Genomic DNA, 14,977 nt, shown 5'->3' with positions numbered 1-14,977 from the left:
AAAGTTTAAAGCTATGGTATATCTGATCATTAGGCTAGTGATCAATGCTACATACATATACTGTACTGAAGTTACTTACTGGCAACAGAAGCATTACTAATAGCTAGCTACATAGCTAATCAAGGACAAGTCAAAAACGTTATAGTATAGTATCTGTCTATTCTAGTATTAGAGTTAAGGGTAGTGTGACTGCTCTATTAGAATGCCTGACTGCTCTATTAGAGTATCTCGATCTTTTGCAGTGTTTAAAAATCACTGTCCTTGGTCACGTACACTTAAGCGCTTGTAATATTAATAATAGTCCTCATAAACTGGGGTTCCAGTTTTCCATGCGGGCGGGTGACCAGAAACTAAGGTTTGACTTGGTGTGGCCTAATCATTCTTAATCGAACCCTACTATATTGGCGACGAGAATGGCGGAGTCGGGTCAGATGGAAAAGTTTGATTCCAAGCGTGATGAATGGGACTCTTGGAGCCGTCGTTTTGATCAGTGGTTGTCAATCAGTTCTTACGCTACAGGTGACAATGCCGCAGACAAGAAGCGAGCTGTGTTTTGCACGTTAATTGGATCTGACACTTTCAAACTGTTGTGTACGCTTTGTACACCCAAGCGTCCAGAGGAAGAGACGTATGACGACTTGAGAGCTAAGCTCAGCAAACAGTTTGGAGTAAAGAAACTCGTCTTGGCAGAACGTTACCGTTTCTATTCGTACAAACAGCAGGACAAACAGTCGTTGGCCGCTTACCTCTCAGAACTCCGTCGTTTGGCTTCTACATGCCAGTGGGCAGAAGCAGCATTGGGCGAAAATCTTCGTGACAAGTTTGTGATGGGACTACGCAATGAACGCCTTCTTCAACAATTGCTGACCCAGGACCACAGCAAATCTCTGGATGATTTATTTCAGTTAGCAACTACATTTGAAGCTGCAGAGAGTGAAGCCCTGAAACGTTCTGAAGGCGAAAGTCAGACAAGTGTGACACCCATCAACAGTGGAAAGCATCCAAGGTCCAAATCCAGAACAGAACCGCCCAGGAAGCGAACACAGCAGCCTAGCACAGGACAGTTTTCTAAAGAACAGACTCGTACCAATTGTGCCAGTTGTGGGGGAAATCATGCTCGGAAATCATGTCGATTTTACAGTGCCAAGTGTCATAAGTGTGGAAAAATTGGCCACATTGCCAAAGTCTGTGGATCTGCAGCTGTGATTGTAACACCCCAGGAGTCATATGATCAGCAGTTGTTCCCATATCTCAGTCAGATAAACAACCCCATGCTGACATTCCTCCAATGTTTCAAATTTTACACCTCACAGAGATGCAGAAACGCCTACGTTTGATGCTTGACTCAGCTTCACCCTTAACATTTATCAATGTGAAGACCTGGCAAGACTTGGAGAAACCCAAGTTAACCAAGACTGAACGAGTTCTTGGAGCTTTTGAAGGCCAACCCATCAAACCCTTGGGTTACTTTACAACGACAGTGATACGTGAAGATGATTCAAGTCAGTCAGCCAATTTGCCAATTTATGTTTCACACAAGGGAGTCAACATCCTAGGCAGGGATGGGCTAGCAATGCTCAACATCACAATTACTCCCAGACAGCTCAGCATCACTGCTGCCTTACAAGTTGAGTTGAACAGTGTCAAACAGATATTGGAAGTCCATGCAGACATTTTTCATCCAGGCTTAGGTACTTGCACAACTGCTCAAGCAAGACTCACACTTCGTGATGAAGTAGTGCCTAAGTACTGTAAACCTCGCCGACTTCCATTTGCTATCAAACCTGCTGTTGGAGCCGAATTAGACCAGCTAGAAAAGAATGGAGTGATTGAGAAAGTTACACAGTCAGATTGGGCCACACCAATAGTGGTAGTCAGAAAGCCTGGAGGTAGAGTGCGTATTTGTGGCGACTTCAAGGTCACATTGAATCCAGTATTGAGGAATGATGTTTACCCTCTACCACTACCACAAGAACTTTTTCATAAATTGAATGGTGGTGTCCACTTTTCTAAGTTAGACTTGGCTGATGCATATTTACAAATTGAACTGGACAATGCTTCCAAGCAGCTGGTTGTGATCAACACACATCAAGGGTTGTATCGCTATAAGCGAATGCCATTTGGGTTAAGTTGTGCTCCAGCTATTTTCCAGAAAGTTATGGAGCAAACTCTTAGTGGTATTCCTGGTGTTGCATGTTATTTAGATGACCTTATTGTTACAGGTAACACTGCGAAGGAGCACCTGACAAACTTGCAGAAGACACTGCAGCGTCTCAAGGACAGTGGTTTTCGGCTTCGTGAATCAAAGTGTTCATTTCTGCAGACAAGTGTCAGCTACCTGGGGCATGTTATTGATAAGGATGGAATTCGTCCAATGACAGACAAGATTGAAGCCATTCAGAACATGCCATTGCCCCAAGATCAGAAGCAGCTCAGGTCATTCCTAGGAATGGTAAACTATTATGACAGATTTTTACCTGGCCTAGCTACCAAGTGTGCTCCCCTTCATGAATTGTTACACAAGGATAAGAAGTGGTACTGGAGCCATATACACACCAATGCAGTTGATCAGATCAAAGAGGCTCTGACATCAGCAGATTCCTTGACTCACTATGATCCCAAATTGCCTTTAACTTTAGCTTGTGATGCTAGCCCTGTTGGAGTGGGTGCAGTCCTCTCACACACCTTTCCTGATGGTACAGAGAAACCAATAGCGTATGCTTCTCGTAAGTTGACCAAGGCCGAGCAAAATTATGCTCAAATCCAGAAAGAAGCACTGGGTATAGTGTATGGTGTCCGGAAGTTTAGGCAGTATCTGTTGGGTAGAAAGTTTAAGTTATACACTGACCACAAACCATTGTTAACTATTTTTCATCCACAGAAAGGAATTCCTGAAATTGCTGCCAGCAGATTGCAACGATGGGCTGTAACTCTTTCTGCTTATGATTACGAAGCGCATTTCCAACCTTCCACCAATCATGGCAATGCCGATGCTCTGTCCAAATTACCATTGGACCAAGACCAAGTCTGGGTTGACGACGCTGAAGAAATTGTTTGTGCTGTGGAAACACAACAGTTAGATGAATTACCAGTGACTGACAAAGAAATTAGGAAGGCCACAGCTCAAGACCCAGTTTTGTCTCAGGTATTTAATTATACATTACATGGTTGGCCAGTTTATTCTAGTGCAGTGGACAGTAAAGTACGCCCTTTCTTTCACAAGAGAATGCAATTGACAATTCACAATGGATGTTTACTTTGGGGGCTGAGGGTAGTGATTCCACAGAAATACCGTCACAAAGTGATGCAACTGCTCCATTCAGGACATCCCGGCATGACACGAATGAAGTCATTGGCAAGGCTTCATGTTTGGTGGCCAGACATTGACAGTGCTATTGAGACTCATGCCAAGAGTTGTACAGGTTGTGCCATAGCTGGGAGAGATCCTGTCCGTGTACCCTTACACCAGTGGGAATTGCCACTACGTCCCTGGCAGCGAGTTCACATCGACTACGCTGGACCATTCAAAGGCAAGATGTGGTTGCTTCTGATTGACTCATTCAGTAAATGGCCAGAAGTGTTAGAAATGACTGATACAAGTGCCACAGCCACAATTAGCGAGCTTAAACAAATCTTTGCTGCACAAGGGTTACCGGAGCAGATCATTTCAGATAATGGACCTCAGTTCACAGCCAGTGAGTTTAATGATTACTGTAGTTCACGTGGAATTCTACACATAACCACTGCCCCTTACCACCCTAGATCAAATGGGGAAGTAGAGAAACTTGTTGAAACTTTTAAGAACAGTGTCAAGAAAGCTAATCCTGTTTCAAGAAAAGAAGTTCAAGATTGTGTTACGAATTTCCTTGCAAGATATAGAGTTACACCTCATTCAGTGACGGGTCAGACACCTTCAGAACTGTTGAATGGACGACGATTACGGACACTTCTAGATCTCCTCCACCCTAGTCAAACTCAGTTACAACAAGCTAAACTGAGACAAGAAGAACATTACAATTTACAGACCAGACCGAAAAGTTTCAAGATAGGTGACCTAGTGTGGGTACGAAACTTCAGGGAAGGAAAGAGATGGGTTCCAGGTATAATCAAGAGAAATCTGGAAATGTGATGTACCAAGTTTTAATTGAAGGACAAAACCTTACTTGGCGCCGTCATGCAAACCAGTTGAAAACCAGACTGGCTGTTTCACATCTTGTGGATCCTCCACAAGTTTCTTCTCAACCAAGTGACTCTCAACCAGCAAGTAGTTCTCAAGTGGCAGACAGTCAACCACCTCAAACTGAACAGTCAATAGTTGAACAGCCACCTCTGAGAAGATCTGCACGAGTGCCGAAGCCAAGGAGACCCTGGTCACCTAGTAACAATTAAACTAAGAGGGAGGAGATGTAGTATCTTAAGAATGTAATGATTAATCTGGCTCACGTGTAGTATTGTGTTTTATTATTGAGTTTTGTACACGTAGGCCAGTTGTAAATTTGCTAGGCTTATAGTTGTAGTTTTGTATGATTTGCTGTTGTACATGATTGGTAATCATTGATAATCATTCTTAATCGAACCCTACTATAATACTATTGTCAACTAAGCATTGTTAGTGTGGATCCCATACTAGGTTTGCATATTTTAGTATTGGTAACACTAATGTATAGAATACGCAATAGCTTTAACGGATGGTTCACAACTGATATAATTGTTCACTTCATGAAATTTAATGTCTTGCTTGCCTTATTGATGAATGTGTTGGGACCATGACATGGAACTGTACACCTAAATATTTATGCTGTTCTACTGACAGATGTGTTATTGATAGAATAGGTGTGAGAGATCAAGTAAAACTTAGAGTGATACATTAATATCATTTGCCACTGTTTAGTCCATTATCGTAATAGAGTGTTCAGGTCTTGTTGTAAACAGTCATGGTCTTCAGTAGATCTGATAACCCTGTATAATAAAACACAGTCATCAGCATATAAGCAAATAGATGAACTAATTCCAATGCTTATGTACAATAGAAAACTAGAACCATGCCTTGTAGAACTCCAGATAAGACCTTTAAGTTCTCTGGTCTCCTTCTACGAAATTCTCTGGGTTCTATTTGTAAGCCATGATTGTAACCATAGATGAGTATTTGATTGTATACCATATTATTGTAACTTCAATAATAGCTTCTTATGTGAAACAGTATCAAAAGCTTTAGAAAAATCTAACATTATTAAATCAACTTGATTAACTGTGTCTGACAGGAAAGGCCAGGCCTAAAACCATGCTGTGTTGGTCTCAGTGTAATTCGCAGCATCGCTCTTGTCACCTTTCTTATATACAGGGACAATATTGGCAGTGAGCCACTCATAGATAGACTAGATGCAGTGGAAAGATGATAATTCCTTACAAATTAAAGCTCAGCAAGGTCGTATTTACTGTTGGTAGAGATATCGATGGTAGAATACATCAATTGTTTGTAGCTGGACTCTCTTTAGGGTGATGTGTTGTAGCTAAACTCTTGACTTGTTTGTAGCAATAAACTTTTGGTGGCTGTCTATATTACACTTCCAAGGCTTTAAATCACCCTCACCGACCCTACAAGGTGATTTAAAGTTTGGTCTGCACTTCTCGTGCAAGAGAATGAGTCCAGACTGGTCATGGATTGTATAGGAAAGACTATAGAAGTAATGCCAATAGGTGGTACATAATCATCACTGAGAATGGTCTCTTAGCTTCCTTTTGATACCAACATTTGACTCCTCTCTTGTACTGATGGTTCATGTGAAACCTGCTGGATTACAACTTGTAACTTTAGAAACATGTGGGTAGTGTGTTAGTGTCATATATGTAAATACAGCAAACTCATACACTTCATAACCTTATGATGAATTGATATTACTTGTAGCAAGAACCACTGTGGCACCAAAATAGCAAAAAAATGATGTGCCCCCCCCCCCCCTCCAAAAAAAAGTCACAGTGAAAAAGATGTGAAATCCAAGGTGGCAGGTAAGCTCGTGGTTAATAAATAATAAAGGTAAGGTGAGTACAAAAGACAAATGCCTGTAGGAGGAGTATGACCTACAAAAACACAAGACACAAGAACAAATAAAGCACAACAAACATTACAAGCACATCATGCAGTACAAAACAAATAAATAACATAACTTATGACAATTCAGGCGAATTTGGTGTCAAGAACAGGCAGCACCAAATTTACTGGGATTGTTTTTTCCACTAACCTACCACACAGCCATTTCTTGGCACCTTAGATTCCACATATTTTTGCTGTTTGGTATAGAATTATATTACTACTGGTCAGACAGCACAGCTGGTGCATCCATGCAGAAAAAGAGACAGATTTACAATAAGATTAATAGCTATACACTAGAAACACAGCTATGCATGTGGAGAAATCCCAATTTTTGCAAAACAATACATACATAGCTGCTACATGCAAACATAACTACACACACATACACAGACAGACAGACACACAGTTTTCAGTTCGCAGTAAATCGAGGCGTGCGCCTAGTTTGATAAAACGAACTAGCTGCTAGACCGGCTACAACTAAAACTTTTAAGCTTCTAGTACAGTACCTATATGTTTACTACTAGCACAAAAGTTTGGTCATTTGTTCCGTTCCGTTCCATTCCATTCCTGATTCCGGTTTCTATTGCAAAAAGATTGTGCCTGCGGCTCCCGTAGCTACGCGTGCCGGCAAACAGTGGCGTATAATATTGGTGCGAAGAGGAGATGGCGGACCGGTCTGATCATGACGATAAGAGAAAACTAAGGGAGCCAACTAAGGTGAATAGAGTAGTTATCTACATTGTACCGGCTAGGGTGACCACAAAGCGAGCCAACGCCGACTTGAATAGCCTTGACCGCGGCCCGCTTGACTGAGCCGGGATAGCTATAATGCATGGCGGGCTGGGTACTAATCTGTGTCTTTAAATTCAGTACCCTGTGACCCTTAAAGCTAACGGAATTCAGACGGCAAACAAACTTTTGCACTAGTTGCTTTTCTCCCAAAGGTATTCAAATCGCCACAAACACCTTTTTGTAAAACGTGAATTCTGGATGTGTGATATCAGCTAGTCCATGCATGGCATATAAACTTCACGCATTAGCTAACATAATGGCAGCTGTTCATTACTTTAATACAAAGTCTACGCCTAAGCATGGATAATAGCAACCTTGGATTCCTTTAAGAGAAACTCTCCGGATATGTTGGAACAGTGGCGATTTAGGATTCCTTTAAGAGAAACTCTCCGGATATGTTGGATCAGTGGCGATTTAGAATTCCTTTAACAGAAACTCTCCGGATATGTTGGAACAGTGGCGATTTAGGATTCCTTTAACAGAAACTCTCCGGATATGTTGGATCAGTGGCGATTTAGAATTTCTTTAACAGAAACTCTCCGGATATGTTGGATCAGTGGCGATTTAGAATTCCTTTAACAGAAACTCTCCGGATATGTTGGAACAGTGGCGATTTAGGATTCCTTTAACAGAAACTCTCCGGATATGTTGGATCAGTGGCGATTTAGAATTCCTTTAACAGAAACTCTCCGGATATGTTGGAACAGTGGCGATTTAGGATTCCTTTAACAGAAACTCTCCGGATATGTTGGATCAGTGGCGATTTAGAATTCCTTTAACAGAAACTCTCCGGATATGTTGGATCAGTGGCGATTTAGAATTCCTTTAACAGAAACTCTCCGGATATGTTGGAACAGTGGCGATTTAGGATTCCTTTAACAGAAACTCTCCGGATATGTTGGATCAGTGGCGATTTAGAATTCCTTTAACAGAAACTCTCCGGATATGTTGGAACAGTGGCGATTTAGGATTCCTTTAACAGAAACTCTCCGGATATGTTGGATCAGTGGCGATTTAGAATTCCTTTAACAGAAACTCTCCGGATATGTTGGAACAGTGGCGATTTAGGATTCCTTTAACAGAAACTCTCCGGATATGTTGGATCAGTGGCGATTTAGGATTCCTTTAAGAGAAAGCTTCCGGATATGTTGGAACAGTGGCGATTTAGGATTCCTTTAAGAGAAAGCTTCCCGATTTTGCTAGAATGATGGTGATCTCAGCTTCTTTAACAGAAAGTTTGTGGATTTGCTGGAATAATGGCGATCTCGGATTTTTAATACATTTTAGATTTGATACCTTACCTGGCCCACGTCAGTGTTTGTTTGTTTGATGTTTTTATCTACTTTACCAGTTAGGCACTGGAGGGTGTACACAGAAGGCAGAGCCTGTACTAAAACAGCACATGACCATCAATTTCTTTGGCTAAAACTCTACGAATTTGCTATCTTGGCTGACATGTGGATAAAAATATAGCTTCCGCATACAATCCTGGGGTGGATTTAGGGGGGGGGGGAGGCTAAGGAGGCTACGCGCGCGCCCCCTATTTACTGTTACCTTAATATAACAGTCACCCTATTATACCAGTCAAACATATAAAATTTTATTACTTAAAAACTACCAAAAATGCCCCAAAATTTCATCTCTTGACACTAGTTTTTTATTAATTACTAATACCACTACAAATATTGAGCACCCAACTTTTATCTAGTAGTTAAACCATCAAAACTTTTACTACTACTGTAGCTACACACACAACATTCCCCTCTATACCAGTTCTACAATCACCATTGCTACCAGGTCTCAGTCCCTCCTTTGTAAAAATCCTAGATCCGCCCCTGCAATCATTGATATAGTTAGCATCAAGTGTAATCACAAAACAGTATTATTACTACAATGTATAATTACATATGAAACTGTTAGCAATACATGCTGTAACCTAGTAGCTTAGTAGCTATAATTTATAATTATATAATTTGTTAATCAAAATCATACAAGTAAGTTTAATTATCCCAGTCACTTAATCATTTTCACTTCACCTTTTTCAATGGCTTTCTTCAATGACTTTATTATCTCATTTTCCTCAGGACCACATCCATCGAATGTTACCAAATAGCCTTGCTTATTATATGCAATTATGGTTCCCTTGTACCATGTAGTCGTCCTATGGTTTTCGTCATCATAAAATTCCACACTAACGCGTGTGCCTATAGCTCTTCTACCTACTGGAACACATTGAGCAGACCCAGAGCTTGAAGGAAAGGAGGAACGTTTCTCAGGAGGCTTTGCTGGCCTCCGCGCTCTTTGCCTTGACTTAGTTTGATATGAGATGGTAACATTTGCAGCCGTTGCCACTTGTAAAATAGCTTGTCGTCGATCTTCCAAATACATGTGCTCTACCAATGGCTTCAAAGAAACTGTCTTCATATTATCTGGAATACTTTGACGATTTATGGACTCCACAGGATTAGTAGTGGCTGGTAAATCCTCCCAATCTTCACATGTAAGAGAGCTATAAGCTTTGCTTAATTTCTTCAAAACATGAGGCCTTTTCCACCAATCAACCCAGGTTTCAATGTCTCACCATCTGCTGGTATCCACCTGGGTTGAATCAATAGTTCTCAGATCTGGTGGCAGCTGTGCAGAAAAGTGTTTAAATGGCCTCATACCACAAAGCACATCAAATGCTTCATCAACAGTTTGCTTGTTGTTTTCATCTGGTATTCTTCTAGCTACAGACATAAAAATGTGGTAGCCAGGTGATGTTACTGATGGGTTAACCAGCTTTGCAACACGCATGGCTGACCTCTGAAAGTGTATTGCGCATCCTCTCACAATGTTTAACAGTTCTTGTCCAAAGCTTGCCGCAAATGCATTCGATTCAGCATCATCAAAGTCAACTAAAATTTCCTTGTGAGCAGTTTTGATGTTGTAATCCTTAACCTGTTTCTTAACATTGCTTACTAATTTTGATAAAACTTTTCCTATGGAGCTCGCATCTTGGTGGTTTATGAGCCCCCTACCACAAGCCATGTACTTGGATGAAATAGGGTTTAGGCAGACAACATTCCACAAATAGGGAAAATTATGGCATCCTGTGTGATCAATATCAACAAAAAGGGCCTCTGCCTGTGACCAGTGTTGAGCTTGAAAGGGGGATTGAAACAAGGCATATTGGTTGTCTCTTCCAAAACAGTATGCATCATCACTGTCAATTTGGTATGTACCAATGAGCTGATTAACAGCTTCGCTATGACCACACTCATTTCCTCTGTCTATGCGCTCTTTTATATGAGGGAAAGATGCAATGACATTAAAAGGATTTACCTTTTCATTATCAGTTTTGTCCACTTCCTGCCTTGCTTTCTTAACAACCTTTCTTATTCTATCAATGTTTGCAGCAGCCAGTGAACACTCAATAGGTCGACAGTTCATCCCTACTCCATTCTGTACCTCTTTAGGAGTTACCCGCATGTTTCTTTGAGCTACCTGAGTGATTTCACTCAATACATTCGGGGTTATCTTCCACTCAGCAGGAGAATGGTGATTGTGCATAGGCCCATTCTGCTCAGCATTTAAAACTACAAACCAGCGCCTACCATCATCTACAGGATTTTGAGGATAAACATATGCAATGTAACAATTACATGGCCCTGTTGAAATGAGGGCTGCAGTTTTGTGTTCAGTACATCGGTTTGTCCTTTGCTTTGTAGAGACAGTGTACGTGCATCCCTCACCAGCACAAACCTTAACACCAGAACAGTAAGACCGATTTGCCATTAATTCTATTTCCTCTCCATCTATATTAACTGTAATAGGCTTGATAATGGCTTGTGATCGAGACAGTTGAATAACATTTAGCAGATAATGGGGCTTTCTAGTGGCTTCAGGCAGTGAAAAGCAATCATGGAAGTACAAGCAGATGTCATCATTCTCCTCTCCAAGACCTAGAAACTTCAACCTTTCAATGCTTCCTTCTATTAATTGACCTTCTAATGCGGCTATCAATCTTGGTTTCAACTGTTTCCCTCGATTTTGATGACACTTACTGTATGATTTTCTTTCTACCACACCTAGCATTACATCAACAACATTTGATTGAGGATCAACAGACATGATGGCATAAGGATTCTGAAGAAAGTTTTCACCAGCAGCTGACAAGAAATATTTTCGATGCACCTCATAGTGACACTCATATGGACGAAAATCGAATGTCATATCCAACAATCCCAGGTGTACCGCAACATAAATGACCTTGTGCCAAGATGGTTTAGATACTCGGACATCATTGACATACACCCCACTACCCCAACACGTATCGCCGTCAGCATCAAGCAAATCTTTCAGCACATCAAAATTCCTCACATACTTCTCATTGCATTGCATCAAAATTGATATCATCAATGTCTTCGTAACAGTCTGCACTCCAGCATCACATACTTGTTGCACCATCTTGAGCAGTACCACTACAAATAACTGTATGTCAATGCTCCATTGACAGATCTCATCCATTTGTGAGCAGACTGCGCACAATGGACTGTTGGAAACAAAGCAGGTGGGTGGATCTGTGTCACCTGCTCCTCCATAAAATTTAGCCAATGATCTAGCCAAGCATTTCCCGTGATATATGGAGTAAATAAATCTCCATGTTCTTACATATGTACTAATAACATCCAATTTGACTGCGTTGACCGCTGCATTTGGTTCTCTTAATTCCAAAGCTGACTTCAACCATAGTCCAAGATGCTTGTCATCTTGGACCTCATTGAACAGTAGCAACCCTGAGGCAACTGTGTTTGGCTTCCTTCCAGCCCTACCCAATTCTTGAAGTAAAACTCCCAGATTGCGAGGGCACCCAATCCTGATCACTTGACTTATATTAGGGTTATCAACACCTAATTCATAAGATTCAGTTGCAACTAACACTGCTATGTCTCCCTGCAGAAACTTCTTTTCTGCCTGTTTGCGGTCTTCGACACTCATTTTCCCTGTATACTTCCCTGCTTTGACACCTTCTTGCTTCAAGAATTCACTAACATCCTCTACATCTCTAACAAAATCTAAATACAAAACGGTGGATCGCCCATTCATTGTACATTTGATTTTTGCAACTGCCTCTCCCCACAAGGATGGGTTAACAGACACGGGATCAGCTTTGGAAGATCTAGCAATTTCAACATTTGAGCCATCATCATTATCATCATCACTAACTTCATCATCAAATGTTTGACACCTCCGACGTCGATATCGTTGAAACGATATTTGCAAATTGTCTCTATGCACCCCATTGGTTAACACCACACATTTATCATTTCTCAAGTATTCTTTCCTTAAAATAGAGATCTGTCTATCCGTTAATGTAGCAGACATTGCTATAATGGGACAATTGAGCTGTTTTAGTTGCTTCATGGCATCAAAAGCAGGGCGGTGATCTGGCATGCGATCAAATATTTTGTGTGCCTCATCAATTGCTATAATACAAAACATATCCTTGTTGGACAAAAATGACTGAAACTGGCCACTTGTGCCTGAGTAGGAAGCTGAAGAGGGAGTGCCAAAAAGATATTCTGGAGTGCAAAACACCATACTGGGTAAATCTGATGATTGAAACACACGTCAGAAATTGGCAGACTTTTTAGTACCAGCTGCTCTGCCCATGGCTATAGCATCGATTCCTTTACACTGCAATGTTTCAACTTGATTTATTATGATAGCTACTACTGGTTCAACCACTACGCTTACCTTTCCAGGTGAAAGTAGTGCAGGCAATGTAAAGCACACCGATTTCCCCGAGCCAGTAGGTTGGACTAATACGACATCTTCACCTCTCTTTATCGCAGCCAAGCAATCTAATTGAAATCTCTTCAATTCTGTGATCTTAAGCTGTGCTTTGGCAGTTTGTAACTCATCAGATTGGCTTGATAGCAGTAATTGTAATTCACTGTTGCTACCTGAATGCACAGAAGAACTCTGGTCACCTTCAGTAATGGAATCAAAAGTAGGCTCATCAGATAAACTGTTAGTGGATGCTTCTGGTTGGCTGGCTCCTCTTGAAAGTGGTGAATTTGGCCTTCCAAAATCGTTGTCATACTCTGCAGTGCTGTCTGTCACCATTGCTGTAACATGTACGGTATTGTCTTCACTTTGTACAAGATAATTTTCAAAAATTTGTTATACAGCAGCAGCAGTAGGTCTAGCCTCTGGATCACCTAACCAGCACTCTTTAATCAGGTTAGATACCCATTCATCTGCCTCCGAGGGGATTACTGGCCGTTGTCCTTGCTTTACGCTTTCCATCAGTGCAATGTGCACATTATCCCATGCCTGACATAAAAAAACCACTTCATAAGCCATAATTGCAAATGAATAAATGTCTGAAGCTTTGCTAGGCTTTTGGGTTGAGCAACCAGCTGCTCCCTGATTAGGAAAAACCTCTGGTGCCATGTAACCTGGTGTCATCATTTGTTTGAGCGTCATTGAGTGAGAAGTTTGTGATGGGTTTGCCATGTAGCTAGCATAATCTGCTACTTTAAAATTGAACTCGCTTATACCATCCCCACAAACCAATACATTCAAAGGCTTGATATCACCATGCACCACACCATTAGAATGAAGATATTCAATGCCTTCAATGACATCTGCCAAAGCTGCAATTCTCAAGTCCATAGGGAGCTCTCCACTACTATAGACAGTAATAACATCAAGCAATGTGTGCACGTTTTGCGTGCCCAATTTCATCTGGCACAATTCTAAAATAATCCACCCAGAATCTGGGCAAATACCAAAGGTTTGCACTACCTTGGGATGATGCAAAAAAAAGACTTTTCATATGCCTTAACTAATGAAGGTGCATACTGTGGTAAAAACATTTTGAGCTTTTTCACTGCTACTGCCTTACCATCCATTTCTCCCAAGTATACTCTGCTGGTAGCACCATCACCAAGCTCTGTCGTTGAAAGGGTCACTTTTCCCTCTTTATTGTAAGGGCTGTCCCACAAAAAAGGAACTGACCGTTGAGGAGGGTGAAAAGAAAGCTTCCTTCTCTTTCTTGCAGTTTCCATAGTTTACCTGAAATGTTATAATTATAAAGCTTGAGGTGAATTGCAAAAGAAAATCCTATAATTATTATATACGCAGGACCTGATAATTTTTATTTTGGTACCAGGCTCTTACAGATAGTTGTTACTTGTCAACAATGACATCTACATGTGAGATGTAAAATTCCATGAGCATAATAATATATAGCTATTTAATTTTAACCAGGTGCATGGCTGGCTATGTGTGACTGTTCAAATCCAGGTGAGAAATTGCTAGCCTGGTGTAGTGGATCTATTTAGGTACCTCAAAATGATAGGCTATGTGTTAATGTAGCTGATGGTGAAACTGTCAGTTTATTAACACCCTAGGAGCTTACGAGTTGTTTACAAAACACTTTTGTCCTTGATGTACTTCCATACAGTTTGTTATAACGCATAAACTAACCGTCCAGTGTGTGAAGTATCTCCTGGGCAAATCGTCTTTACCGTCAAAAGGTGTCGTAACGTCTGTATACGACCGACTCTCACTAAAAACGCGCTTGGCTTGTAGAACAGATGAGTTACCAAGCGTACTGCAGGACTAAGGTATAGCGGAATAACATTTAGAATGGATAACAATAGAAGGGAACTCACTTTCCATCTCGCTTTCCATTCAGTGACACGTGTTGAATTTCCCGCCAAAGCTTAGTATGCGCGTGGAATCACGTGATGTTATTGCGCCTCTTGCATCGTGCGTGGGTTGTTGCTACCACTGTAGCCGTCATCTCAACTATTCTGTAGAGTTTCAGTGAAAGCTATTGATGGTATCAGTTATCTCAACGAATGGTCACCTTTTTTATAAAAGAATCGGTGTTTACCTTTATCTCAACGTTCATTGGGGCTTTTAGATAAACACGAGGATAAACAAGCCATCGTCGCCATTATCTCGGCGCATTGATAGACTTTTCATCAAAGTAGCGATTTCCAACCTACCAATTTTTCACACATATTTTTGCTACTTACATTATACACCTTCAATAAACGTTTCACAAGCTGCCGTTCCAGTAAATGGTAGCCAATG

At 41.0% G+C, this 14,977-nt stretch overlaps 2 protein-coding genes across 2 annotated transcripts; one reads left to right on the top strand and one right to left on the bottom strand.

Moving 5' to 3' along the window:
- The first annotated feature begins 413 nt into the window (after nt 1–413).
- LOC136263772 (uncharacterized) lies at nt 414–1,263 on the top strand. Its single transcript, XM_066058403.1, has 2 exons — nt 414–1,156; nt 1,221–1,263. Exons 1-2 carry the CDS (start codon nt 414–416, stop codon nt 1,261–1,263), a joined length of 786 nt encoding a protein of 261 aa, XP_065914475.1.
- Nucleotides 1,264–13,051: 11,788 nt separating this feature from the next.
- LOC136263770 (probable LIM domain-containing serine/threonine-protein kinase DDB_G0287001) lies at nt 13,052–13,546 on the bottom strand. Its single transcript, XM_066058402.1, has one exon. The coding sequence runs from the start codon at nt 13,544–13,546 to the stop codon at nt 13,052–13,054; it is 495 nt and encodes a 164-aa protein (XP_065914474.1).
- Between the last annotated feature and the right edge of the window lie 1,431 nt (nt 13,547–14,977).

Source organism: Dysidea avara, chromosome 8 (assembly GCF_963678975.1).
Source record: "Dysidea avara chromosome 8, odDysAvar1.4, whole genome shotgun sequence".
In the NCBI taxonomy this organism is placed as follows: domain Eukaryota; kingdom Metazoa; phylum Porifera; class Demospongiae; order Dictyoceratida; family Dysideidae; genus Dysidea; species Dysidea avara.
This window is presented reverse-complemented; position numbering and strand designations above follow the sequence as displayed.